At 38.4% G+C, this 13,833-nt stretch overlaps 1 protein-coding gene across 1 annotated transcript in view; it reads right to left on the bottom strand.

Annotated features, from left to right (window-relative positions):
• MKLN1 (muskelin 1) overlaps positions 1 to 13,833 on the bottom strand; it is a 203,524-nt gene that overhangs the window by 125,821 nt on the left and 63,870 nt on the right. Inside the window, exons 3-4 of the mRNA XM_068972702.1 lie at positions 3,597 to 3,739; positions 1,819 to 1,907 (exon numbers count right to left, since the gene is read on the bottom strand). Coding sequence (XP_068828803.1) covers positions 1,819 to 1,907; positions 3,597 to 3,739 — 232 coding nt within the window. The remainder of the gene's footprint in view (positions 1 to 1,818; positions 1,908 to 3,596; positions 3,740 to 13,833) is intronic.

Below are 13,833 nucleotides of genomic sequence, written 5' to 3'. Positions count from 1 at the left end.
TATTTTAAAAATTAGCTTATTCATCAATTTTCATAGATAAACAGGATACAGGTTTTTACTTCCAATTACTTATTATAACAAACTATAGCTTCTGCCTCAAGCACTGTTACACCAAGCTCAACCTGGGCAGCTATATGGTGCTGCAAAGGGGGGTTCTACTGCAAACCCCCACTATCAGCAGCTGTTTAAGAGCAAAGGCAACTACGACTAAGGCTTTGGCTGGAAGTAGCACAAGGAGCTCTGGGCCCACACGGAGGCGGACCCCGGCACCAAGACAGCCTGAGGCCCTCTAACCATCCACTCTCCCCCACCCTCGCTCAGGTAGATAGCCTGCATTAGGCAGCAGGAAGGGTGGGAGAGAGACTGGACAGCCGTGCCCGCAGTGAGGGTGGGGGCAGCGTCCAAAGGGCAAGAGGCCACCTTGCTCAGGCAGCTTACAGGGGCAGGGCTCTGCTCCAGAATTCCTTCTCTCCCTCAGTTGGTAGGGGTTCAAGAAGCAGGATTGGGGTTTGCTCATTTCCCTGCTTCCTGTTTCTTTCAGGCTTCCCAGGTGGTGCTAGTGGTAAAGAACCTGCTTGCTAATGCAGGAGACATAAGAGACTTGGGTTCGATCCCTGGGTTAGGAAGGTCCCCTGGAGGAGGGCATGGCACCCTACCCCAGTATTCTTGCCTGGAGAATCCCATGGACAGAGGAGCCTGGTGGGCTGCAGTCCACGGGGTTGTACAGCGTTGAACATGACTAAAGTGACTAGCACGCATGCCTGTTTATAAAAGAAAGTAAAAAACCTAAAAGTCCAATGATTCTAAAGATAGTTTTCCCTCTATAAATAGTCTTTTCAGATTTTTTTTTGTCTAATTCCATGTACAGAGGAGCCTGGTGTGCTATACTCCATGGCATCAAAGAGTCAGACACACACACAATGAAACTATTTGACTCAATGAAATGAACAGGCCAACTTGCAACAGACTGGCAAATAATAATGGAGCTGTTCGTTTCAAAAGAGGATTTTTCTCCCAAATCAAAACACAGGATTCTGGCTTTTATTACTATTCTTTAAGGAATATGATTCACCATAATTACAATTTTAACATACTATTTTCAAAGGTATGAAATAAAGATGGAAATTAACAGTGAAGTCCTCAACTTTCACACCCTCTAACACAACTTATGAACAAAATAATCCTAAAAACACTAGTTTTGAGGAGGTATTACAAATACTTTTAAAGTTAAAACACTTGCTAAAAAGATAAATGCCTTAGATAGCATTTTTCAAGAATTACTTTGAAACTAATTAGTGGGTTATGAAATTAGTTTTATCTGTTTGACCAACATTACTACACACACAAAAATGAAATACAAAAGAAAAAATAAGAAAATAACCATAATATACTGCCTTAAGGAATCCATCAGTATTTGGTTTTAGAATGATGTAACTTTAGAACTGATAAACCTTCCATAATACAATCAAGGCTCTCAAATCACTGTATCTCATTAAATGATAAAGTATTTAGAAAAGCTTCTATTTGAAATAACTGTCACCCAGGTACAGATTTATAAACCGGGGGCCAGCCAAACAGTAAACATTTTGGGCTTTGTGGTCTATACTGTCTTTTGCAACTACTCAACTTTGCCACTGTAGTGCAAAAACAGAGAGATACTATGTGAAAAACGGGCATGGTGGTGTTGCCATAAAATTTTATTAAAAACAAAAACAAAAACAAAACAGTGAACCTACAGGATTGGGCCCACACAGGCTGTCGTTTGCTGATTAATGGAATAAAGAATTTATTTCTATTCCAGAATGCTAAAAGCCTTACCTATTTTAATGAATCGACACGGAAACATCTGTTCATCAATTTTATGCTTTAAGGTAAATGTTTCTTTGTTATAATCATTCTTTAAGCCACTGTGGAAAAAAAAATAAGGTTATTAAATCTGATTTCATAATTTAGTAAACATACTAAAACAAAGATTAATAACATACCCAGATTTTAAGGTTTGACAAATACAAAAGGGATAATATAATGAAGTAGTTGAACATGAGACTATAGGACAAAGCTTGTATATTCACATCAACTGCACTATATGGTGGTCTCTTAATTAAATGAGGGATAATGAAAATGTTCAGTGTTAATTAAAGAATGTGACTACAGTGCATGAAAATGTGTGACAAGATCCAGTGTCCTTTGTGTAGAAAGAAAGAAAGTGAAGTTGCTCAGTCGTGTCCGACTCTTTGGACCCCATGGACTCTAGCCTATCAGGCTCCTTCGTTGATGGGATTTTCCAGGCAAGAATGCCATTTCCTTCTCCAGCAGATCTTCCTGACCCAGGGATTGAACCCAGGTCTCCTGCATTGTAGGCAGACACTTTACCGTCTGAGCCACCAGGGAAGTACTGAATACAATATAAAATATTCAAGCAGTAACAAAATTGAAAAACAATTCATACTCATATCTTACAACCTAAACAGAGCCAGATATTTGAATTTGCCAAAGAATTAAGTCATTAAATTCTGACTGAGATGCCAATGTTCCTTTTTATAGCTCAATACATTTTCAAAGATAATCTTACACTGTTGGTTTAATAGCATCCAGTTTATCCTATATAAAAAGAAATTAATATAATTTCTGTACTTAAACAACTTAGGACTGATTCAAGTATTTATGGAAAAGTCACTTACCTTCAGGCTGCCTTATATTCAACTGACATACTTTCATGGCTTAAATGAAATGCACTCTAGATGTAATAATACTTATATAAAATACTGTGCTAATGGGAGACACTATGTCACAAATATATTCTAAAACTGCATGACTTCATTTATCCGCTCCATTTTATAATCCATTTTTCATCATCTAGAGGGCAAATTAACATTCATTCCTGGTGGTCTATGCTGTCAAAACTCAAATTTACTGAGTTCCTTCCAAGAGGTGGGGCTTTCTGGTGGCTCAGCTCGTAAAGCATATGCGGGAGACCTGGGTTCGATCCCTGGGTAGGAAAGATCCCCGGAGAAAGGAATAGCTACTCACTTCAGGTATTGTTACCTAAAGAATTCCATGGACAGAGAGGAGCCTGGTGGGCTATAGTCCATGGGGTTGCAAAGAGTCAGACATGACTGGGTGACTGACACTTTCATTTTTTCTTTTTTTTTTTCAAGAGGTATGCTCTGCACTTGGTGCAATCACATAATTTTACTCTGTTTAGTCTCCAATTTATACTAAACTCTCAGGGCAACCAATCTTAATGTTTTCAACAGATTATATATTTTTATGGCAAGGATTACAGCAAAGATTTCAATTATAGCTCAAAAGTATGTCTGAAGTCATTAACATTTTAAAAATAAGACTGAAGAATAAGAAGTAAAAAAATAACTCCAATTTTATTCTTTCTGCTTTGGTAACAATATTAATTAGTATCTCGGTGGAAAAAAGTTGACTCAAGCCACAATATTAAAATAAAGCACTAGAAATAAAATAGTAGAAGTATTCTTTTCTCCCTTGTAAGAAATATCAAGCCATGAAGATTTAGCTACAAAGAGACTAAACTAAGACTACACTGAGAAGACAGCTCCTTCCTCCCCATAATCATAACCCACCTGGACAACAGCTCTGTCATGTTTTCTTCATTCATTCCACCAAAGACTTTAAATTTCTTCAAATTGCAGACATGAGTTTTCTCATATTTTCCAAATGTGATATTCTGGACTATAGCAGGCCTTTCAAGCTTCAGAATCAAGTACTACAAAAAGGAACAACCAAATTATATCCTCCTCCACTTAAAACAAATGGTTAGACAATCTGAATAATTAAAATATTGGACAACGGACTGAATAAGGTTCATCCTGTCCATCCTACACCAACAGATTTTTTTTTTTTAATGTGAAAGGATAGCATGCAATACCCAGGCTACCATAACATCACCACTTTCACCCAGGAAACTACATTATTTTGAACAATGTAGATGAAAGAGGGGAAAAATGGACTAGTGACATAACTTCTAATCAAGGAATAGCATTTAATAAAATAGGCTATGAATAATCAAATAAACTAGAATACAAAAGTAACAATTACATATTCTCAATGACTACATTTCACTAATAAATTCAATATTCAAAATCAGTGATAAAATTTTAACCTAGAAAAAAGATTCACCAGTCACCCCTGACAATTTTATAAATTAAAAAACTCAGACCTACCATAGACATGTCTAATGCAGCTCGAGTTTTCTAAGTATACACAGAATAAAATGGGATCAGTTACTTAGGGAACGTATTTTACATTATGCAGACTGTTTTCAACTATAAACATTAAAAAGGAAATTACCTATAGTCAAATACATGGGAGGAAAGCTATTTAGACAACAACTCAGTTGTTATGTTGCAGTGGCTTCATGCTTTGTGATAATGGGTAATACTCATGATAAAGGAGAATAGAATGAAGTGGATGGTCTTACTTTGTACCAAACACAAAAATTAACTCAAATGTAACCAAAATGATTCAAAATCAATCCTTTACAATAAAATATAAGGCCTAATGTTCAAGCTGGTTTTAGAAAAGGCAGAGGAATCAGAGATCAAATTGCCAACATCTGCTGGATCATGGAAAAAGCAAGAGAGTTCCAGAAACACATCTATTTCTGCTTTATTGACTATGCCAAAGCCTTTGACTGTGTGGATCACAATAAACTGTGGAAAATTCTGAAAGAGATGGGAATACCAGACCTGCCTCTTGAGAAATCTGTATGCAGGTCAGGAAGCAACAGTTCAAACTGGACATGGAACAACAGACTGGTTCCAAATAGGAAAAGGAGTACGTCAAGGCTGTATATTGTCATCCTGCTTCTTTAACTTATATGCAGAGTACATCATGAGAAATGCTGGACTGGAAGAAACACAGGCTGGAATCAAGATTGCCGGGAGAAATATCAATAACCTCAGATATGCAGATGACACAACCCTTATGGCAGAAAGTGAAAAGGAGCTAAAAAGCCTCTTGATGAAAGTCAAAGAGGAGTGAAAAAGTTGGCTTAAAGCTCAACATTCAGAAAATGAAGATCATGGCATCTGGTCTCATCACTTCATGGGAAATAGATGGGGAAACAGTGGAAACAGTGTCAGACTTTATTTTTGGGGGCTCCAAAATCACTGCAGATGGTGACTGCAGCCATGAAATTAAAAGACGCCTACTCCTTGGAAGAAAAGTTATGACCAACCTAGATAGTATATTCAAAAGCAGAGACATTACTTTGCCGACTAAGGTCCGTCTAGTCAAGGCTATGGTTTTTCCTGTGGTCATGTATGGATGTGAGAGTTGGACTGTGAAGAAGGCTGAGTGCCGAAGAATTGATGCTTTTGAACTGTGGTGTTGGAGAAGACTCTTGAGAGTCCCTTGGACTGCAAGGAGATCCAACCAGTCCATTCTGAAGGAGATCAATCCTGGGATTTCTTTGGAAGGAATGATGCTAAAGCTGAAACTCCAGTACTTTGGCCACCTCACGTGAACAGTTGACTCACTGGAAAAGACTCTGATGCTGGGAGGGATTGGGGGCAGGAGGAGAAGGGGACGAGAGAGGATGAGATGGCTGGATGGCATCACTGACTCGATGGACGTGAGTTTGAGTGAACTCCAGGAGTTGGTGATGGATAGGGAGGCCTGGCGTGCTGCGATTCATGGGGTCGCAAAGAGTCGGACACGACTGAGCGACTGAACTGAACTGATAAGGCCTAAAGGTAAGAGATAAAACTATAAAACTCTTAGACAAAAATAGGGGTAAATCTTTATGACTCTGGTTTGGCAATGGAATTCTGAGATATTACTCCAAAAGTATTAGCAACAGAATACAAAATAAGCTGGTCTTTATCAAAATTAAAGTTTTGTGTGTCAAAGGGCACTATCAAAACAGAAAAATTACAAGCTACAGAATGGGAGAAAATACTTGCAGATACTTATCTCATGAGGGCTTAGTATCGAGAATATATAAGGAATTTGTACAACTCGATGACAAAAACAAAGACAACCTAATTTTAAAATGGGCAAAGGACCTCAATAGCCCTTTGTCCAAAGAAGAGAAACAAATGGCCAACAGGTACATGAAAACATGTTCAACATCACTAGTCACCAGGAGCTGGGTTATGGGAAAAGGAGAGAATGCTTAATTGGTACCAGGTTTTTTTATAGAGTAATGAAAAAAACTAAGTAGAAATGACAGTTGTATAACACTGTATATTTGAACACTTAAAAATGGTTAATTTTATGTTATGTGAATTTTACCTCAGTAAAACAAAAGAATGAAGTTGGTGGTAACACGAAAGATGATGATATAATCAGAAATAATATCTCGTGAGTATTAATTCCCTTGACTTACAGATTACTCAGATTTTTATGTATTTTATCTCATTTTGGTGAGATAAGACAGTAAAGCTTGGTGGCTCAGACATAAAGTATCTGCCTGCAATGCAGAAGTGAAAGTGAAAGTTGCTCAGTCGTGTCTGCCTCGTTGCGACCTCATGGACTATACATATACAGTTCATGGAATTCTCCAGGCCAGAATACTGGAGTGGGTAGCCTTTCCCTTCTCCAGGGGATCTTCCCAACCCAGGGATTGAACCCAGGTCTCCCACATTGTAGGCGGATTCTTTACCAGCTAAGCCACAAGGGAACCAACCTGGGTTTGATCCCTGGGTCAGAAAGATGCCCTGGAGAAGGGAATGGTTACTCATTCCGGTATCGTTGCCTGGAGAATTTCATGGACAGAGGAGCCTGGCGGGCTACAGTCCATGGGGTCACAAAGGGTTGGAAAAACTAAGCGACTTAACACTTTCACTTATCTCATTTTAATAGGAGTAGGAGGAACAGGAGTAGTATTTTAAGAACAATAATCATCCTCTTCATCCTCATTTTATGGATAAAAAAGTTTTGGCTTAGAAAGGCTCAGTAACTTGCCATTGTTACACAGTTAAAAAATAGCAGAGTTTAAAAATCAGTCTATCTGCAAAGGAGGCAAGAATATACAATGGAAAGAAGACAGCTTTTCAGTAAGTGGTGCTGGGGAAACAGGACAGTTAGCTACATGCAAAAGGACAAAATCAGAACATTCTCTAACATCATATTCAAAAATAAACTCAAAATGGATTAAAGACCAAAATGTTAGTCCAGATATTATAAAAGTCCTAGAGTAAAACATAGAATAGTCTTTGACATAAATCACAGCAGTATCTTTTTGGATCTGTCTCCTGAAGTACTAGAAATAAAAACAAAAATAAACAAATGGGACCTAATTAAACTGAAAAGCTCTGCACAGCAAAGGAAACTACCAACCAAAACAAAAAGACAACCCACAGAATAGGAGAAAATATTTACAGCAATGCAACCAAAAAGGGATTAATTTTCAAAATATATAGACAGTTCACATAGCTCAATATCAAAAAACCAAACAAAAGATGGGCAGAAGATTTAAATAGACATTTGTCCAAAGAAGACATACTTGGCCAACAAACACATGAAAAAATGCTCAACATTTCTAATTATTAGAGAAATGCACATCAAAACTGTAAGGAGGTATCATTCACCCTAGTCAGAATGATAACATCAAAAAGTCTATTGTCTATTGGGGAGGGTGTGGAGAAAAAGGAACCCTCCTATAATGCTGGTGGGAATGTAAACTGGTACAACCACTATGGAGAACACAATGAAGGTTCCTTACAAAAACTAAAAATAGAATTACCATATGATTTAGAAATTTCTCTCCTGGGCATACATCTGTAGAAAACTATAATTTGAAAAAACACATGTACCTCAATGTTCACAGCAGCACAGTTTACAATAGCCAAGACATGGAAGCAACCTAAATGCCCACTGGCAGTTGAATGGATAAAGAATGAATAATGAAATATTACACATCTATAAAAAATAATGAAATAATGCCATTTCCATCAACATGGAAATTATCATAATGAGTAAGCCAGAGAAAGACAAATATCATATGATATCCCTTACATGGGGAATCTTTAAATAATGATTCAAATGAACTTATTTACAAAACAGAAATAGATCCACACACACAGAAAACAAACTATGGTTACCAAAGAAGAAATAATGGGGAGAGATAAATTAGGAGTTTGGGATTTGCAGACACACACCACTACATACAAAATACACAAACGACAAGGATCTACTGCATAACACAGGGAACTAAATTCTACACTTTATAATAACCTATCAGGGAAAGGAACCTGAAAAAGAATTATATACAAATATGTAAACCAAATCACTGTGCTATACACAGGAAACTAACACAATACCGTAAATCAACTGTAGTGAAAAAAAGTGAAGTCGCTCAGTCGTGTCCAACTCTTTGTGACCCCATGGACTGTATGTAGCCTACCAGCTCCTCCGTCCATGGAATTTTCCAGGCAAGAGTACTGGAGTTGGTTGCTATTTCCTTCTCCAGGAGATCTTCCCAACCCTGGGATCGAACCTGGGTCTCCCGCATTGCAGGCAGACGCTTTACCATCTGAGCCACCAGGGATGCCATTAAAAAAATTTTTTTTTAATCAGTCAATCTGACTGTCTGATACTACTGGTTGGCTGACCCAATTTCCATTCTCAATCCAATTCTTCCTAGCCACCTTCCAGGCAAAAATAGATACATGGCAAAATTCTGGTCAATGAGATATAAGTAGAAGTAGTGGGATAAGTTTTGCTTTTCAAAACAAATGTTACTTCTTTACCATCTGAACTGAACCCCCCACCCCCCTGCAACAAGTAAGAAAAGATCTACTAACAGTCATCTGTGAGACACAACTTTCACCAGCAGCTGCCTAACTCTAGTTTTCTTGTGCTGGCAGGGACAGAGATAGGGACGGTGACAGGGAAAAAACTCATTTGTTTATTAACCCACTGTTATAGGACCTTCTGTTATTTGATGCTAAAAACATTCCTACTGCTTGACTAACCTCACAGTCGAACCTTTATTTAACCACTATACAATCACAACTGCTTAGGTTTATAAAATGTTTATATTCTAAGGAGCTATTAGGATTTCTTTATTATAGAAATTGCCATAGGAAAATTGAGCTTGCTAGTCTTAAATCATTATCCTTCTCATCCATATCAAATTAATAGGTGTGGTAACATGATTTTTGGTTCATTGAGTTTCGTAAGAATACAGCTGTATATTGGAGAAAAGACTACACAGCCAGGTAAGAAAGTATTCCTATCTCTAGGTTTCTCATGAAATTCCACTTCCTCCCATCTCTTTCCCCTTCTTTCTCTCTTTGGTCATTCTTTAAATTCTCAAGTTTAAAAGTCAGTTTTCCCTGACTATTGGTTAGTCAGGTAGTAAAAACAGATCTTTACATTAATACAATCTATTGTACACTATCCATCACCCCATATACAACAGCTCTAAATACAACAGAAAGCATTTGTCTATATATAATTTTATTTATGCCAAACAGGATTTTGTTATTAAAAATTATGTAAGCAAAATGTAAATTCTCTAACTGAAGTAAAGCACAATGATCTGACAAATACACTACAGGTAAAAATCTTAGTGTTTAACCACATTATGTATAAATTTTGTGACTTCATTTTTCAAACTCTTTGGCCTCAATGATGAATATGTTACTATTAAACAGTGTTATCCCATAGTTAAATAGATTTCTGTTACTTTTAATTTAAAGAAATAACTGCTGTAGATTTAGTAACAGAAACTGTAAAAAAAAAAAATAAATTGAGAATGAACATTTGAAAAAAACTATTTTACAATCTCTATTACCAACCTTTAAATTATGTATTAATAAATTAATTTTAAAACAAAACATAATGACTCACAATCTCTTTATCAAAGCAACTTAGGTTCATAAAGGATCAAAGAACTATCTATTACATGATTCTTAAATTAGGCATAGAATTAAGCAAACAATAAAAAAAAATTAATGTTCAAAACTGCTCACAATTTCAGCCCACAGTGATTTTTCAATATTAAAAATAAAATATATATAAAAAATCATTTTAAATCATAGGAATATTAACAATTTATAAGAAATAAGATGGTATAAAAGGAGAATACTTTTGCTTTAGATAGGTCTATCATCAAAAGTATCTCCCAGGAGCTGAGCCTTAAAGGATGAGGCAGCATAGTGTCCTCAGGCTGCCATAACATATTACCACAAACCTGGTGGTTTAAAACAACAGAAATTTATTCTCTCACAGTTCTGAAGGCCAGCAGTCTGAACTCTAGATGTTAGCAGGACAATGTTCCCTCCGAAGGCTCTAAGAGCAGATCCTCCTTTGCCTCTACCAGTATCTAGTGGCTCCTGGTGCTCTTTGCTTGTGGCAGCGTTAATTCCAACCTCTGTCTCCATCCGTCACATGACCTTCTTCTTTGTGTCCCTCTGTGTTTTCTCCTTTTCTGTGTCTAATAAAAACACTTGTCATTTGATTTAGGGCTCAATCTAATCCAGGATGATCTCACTTTGAGACCCTTATCTTAATTACATCTGCTAAAACCTTCATTTGAAATAAGGTTACATTCTGAGGTTGCACATATCTTTCCCCCCCCCCCCCAGAGGGTAGTGGGGAGCACTAATCACCTACTACACAGAGCCAGTCAGGCAAAAAGGCTTATGAAAAATGAGTTCTGGAAACTGTTAAAAGGCCAGCATGACTGGAGCCTAGTAAGCAAGGTAGAGAATGGTATATGTTGAGATTGAAGAGAAGTTACCATATCACACATCATAAATGCCATAGAATCTATTAAGCACAATGGAAAGCCAAGATATGATTAACATCAAACACAGTCTATCTGGTAGAAAATGGATCAGAGGAAATGGCCGATGAAATGGATACAGTTATAATAATTCCAACAAAAGGAGAGATGAAGAAGATTTACACTCAGGAAGTGTGGAGACAGAGAGGATTAGACAGTTTTGACATATATTTTGGAGCAAGAACAAAAGGGACTAAGTAATGGCTGGATATAGGGATGGATTGCTCAGTTGCTCAGTCCTGTCCTACTCTACGCCACCATATGGACTGCCGCATGCCAGGCTTCCCTGTCCTTCACCATCTCCAGGAGTTTGCTCAAATTCATGTCCATTGAGTCGGTGATCCAGCCAACCATCTCATTCTCTGACACCTCCTTCTCCTCCTGCCCTCAATCTTTCCCAGCACCAGGGTCTTTTAAAATGAGTTAGTTCTTCGAATCAGGTGGCCAAAGTATAGGGAGGGGAGAAAGTAGCAATAGTGGTGATTTAGTTTCTGACCTGAATAACAGGGTAATTGAAATATCATTTACTCTGATGGGAAGGATTGACAAAGAAATAGGCAGCATGGAAATGACACTAGAAAAGTCCAAGATTATATATCTGTGTAAATCTCAGTGTAATAAATCAGTGTCTAAAACAACAGTCACTTCATGAAGTCCTACCACTTCATGGCAAACGGAGAAACAGTGGAAAAAATGACAGACTTTATTTTGGGGGGGGGGTGGTCAAAAAATCACTGCAGATGGTGACTGCAGCCATGAAATTAAGACGCTTACTCCTTGGGAGAAAAGTTATGACCAACACAGACAACATATTAAAAAGCAAAGACATTACTTTGCCAACAAAGGTCCGTCTAGACAAAGCTATGGTTTTTCCAGTAGACATGTATGGATGTATGAGTTGGACTATAAAGAAAGCTGAGCACCGAAAAATTGTGGTGCTGGAGAAGACTCTTGAGAGTCCCTTGGACAGCATGGAGATCCAACCAGTTAATCCTAAAGGAAATCAACCCTGAATATTCATTGGAAGGACTGATGATAAAGCTGAAACTCCAATACTTTGGCCACCTAATGAAAAGAACTGACTCACTGGAAAAGACCCTGATGCTGGGAAAGATTGAAGGAGGGAGAAGGGGACGACAGAGGATGAGATGGTTGGATGGCATCATCGACTCAATGGACATGAGTATTAGTAAGCTCCAGGAGTTGGTGATGGACAGGGCCTGGAGTGCTGCAGTCCATGGGGTTGCAAAGAGTTGGACATGACCTAGTGATTGAACTGAACTGAACTGAACACAACAGTCCCCTTCTGTCGTCCCCTCTTACCCTCTGTCGACAGGAGGGGACTGTTGTTTCAGACACTTCTTTCCTTAGTTATTTCTAAAGTCTCGTCACACAACCACTTCTTTTTCTTTGGGATAGTTTTGGTCACTGCTTATCATACAATATTATGAACCTGCATCTATAGTTCTTCAGGCACTCTGTCTACCAGACCTAATCCCTGTCACCTCTACCGTACAGTCATAAGGAATTTGCTTTAGGTTGTAACTGAATGGTCTAGTGGTTGTCCCTATTTTCTTGAATTTAAAGCCTGAATTTTGCAATAAGGAGCTCATGATCTGAGCCACAGTCAGATCATGTTGTTTTTATGGACTGTATAGAGCTTCTCCACCTGTGGCTGCAAAGAAAATAATTAATCTGACTTCGGTATTGACCATCTGGTGATGTCCACATGTAGAAAGGTTTCTAGGGTTGTTGGAAAAGCATGTTTACTATGACCAGAATGTTCTCTTGATAAAAGTTGGTTAGCCTTTGCCCTGCTTCACTTTGTACTCTAAGATCAAACTTCCCTGTTATTCTGGGTATCTCCTGACTTCCTACTTTTGCATTCCAATCCTCTATGATGAAAAGGACATCTTTTCGTGTGTGTGTTCTAGAAGGTCTTATAGGTCTTCAAAGATCCAGTCAACTTCAGCTTCTTTGGCATTAGTGGCTGGGGGACAGACTTGGATTACCGTGATGCTAAATGATTTGTCTTGGAAACAAACCATTCTGTCGTTTTTGAGATTGCACCCAGGTACAGCATTTCGGACTCTTTTGTTGAACATGAGGGCTAATCCACAACCGAGTTTCATGGCCGCTTTGGTCCAGCCCCTTCATTTTTTCTGGAGCTATTAGTAATTGCCATCTACTCTTCCCCAGTAACATACGGAACACCTCCAACCTGTAGGCCTTATCTTCTAGTGTCATATTTTTTGCCTTTTCATATTGTTCATGGGGTTCTCACAGTAGAATACTGGAGTGGGTTGTGATTTCCTCCTCTAGTGGACCGCATTTTGTCACAACTCTTCACTATGACCTGTCCATCTTTGGTGGCGCTGCAAGCAGGAAGGGTAGGCTAACTCTACTGTTTTGCGTAAATGCAGTCGGGATTATGATCAGGACTGTCGTTATCTATAATGCTGCTAACCCCAAGTCTTGAAGGGAAAAGATAAACACTACCTGCCAGTCTTTTGGTTGTACAATAAAAAGGCTTGGGTGAAAACCCTGTTTCTGGATTGGCTCCACTGATGCTTTGTCCTTGATACAGGAATTGTTCTGCCAGTAAGAAACTGCCTTTTAAAGCTCCTTTCATACTGGACAATACCTCTGGCCTACCTAGAACTCTGTGAGTGCAACATCAAAGGTGTCAAAGTGGTCTGCTGCTGCTGCTGCTAAGTCACTTCAGTCGTGTCCGACTCTGTGCAACCCCATGGACTGCAGCCTACCAGGCTCCTCCGCCCATGGGATTTTCCAGGCAAGAATACTGGAGTGGGTTGCCATTTACTTCTCCGTCAAAGTGGTCTACTTGCCCCCAAATACAGTGTCTCTAATTCAGCCTCTAGATCAGGAGTCATAAAGATCTTTAAGGCTCATACTCCATGGGAAAGATTGTCAATGCTATGGAAGAAAACTCTGATAGAACATCATGAACATTTGGAAAAATTTCACCACTGAAGATGCCATGGTTATTGTAGAAAAAGCTGTGAAAGCCTTTAAGCCCAAAACAATAAATTCCTGCTGGT

Source organism: Capricornis sumatraensis, chromosome 5, assembly GCF_032405125.1.
Source record: "Capricornis sumatraensis isolate serow.1 chromosome 5, serow.2, whole genome shotgun sequence".
NCBI classification, from domain to species: Eukaryota; Metazoa; Chordata; class Mammalia; order Artiodactyla; family Bovidae; genus Capricornis; species Capricornis sumatraensis.
This window is presented reverse-complemented; position numbering and strand designations above follow the sequence as displayed.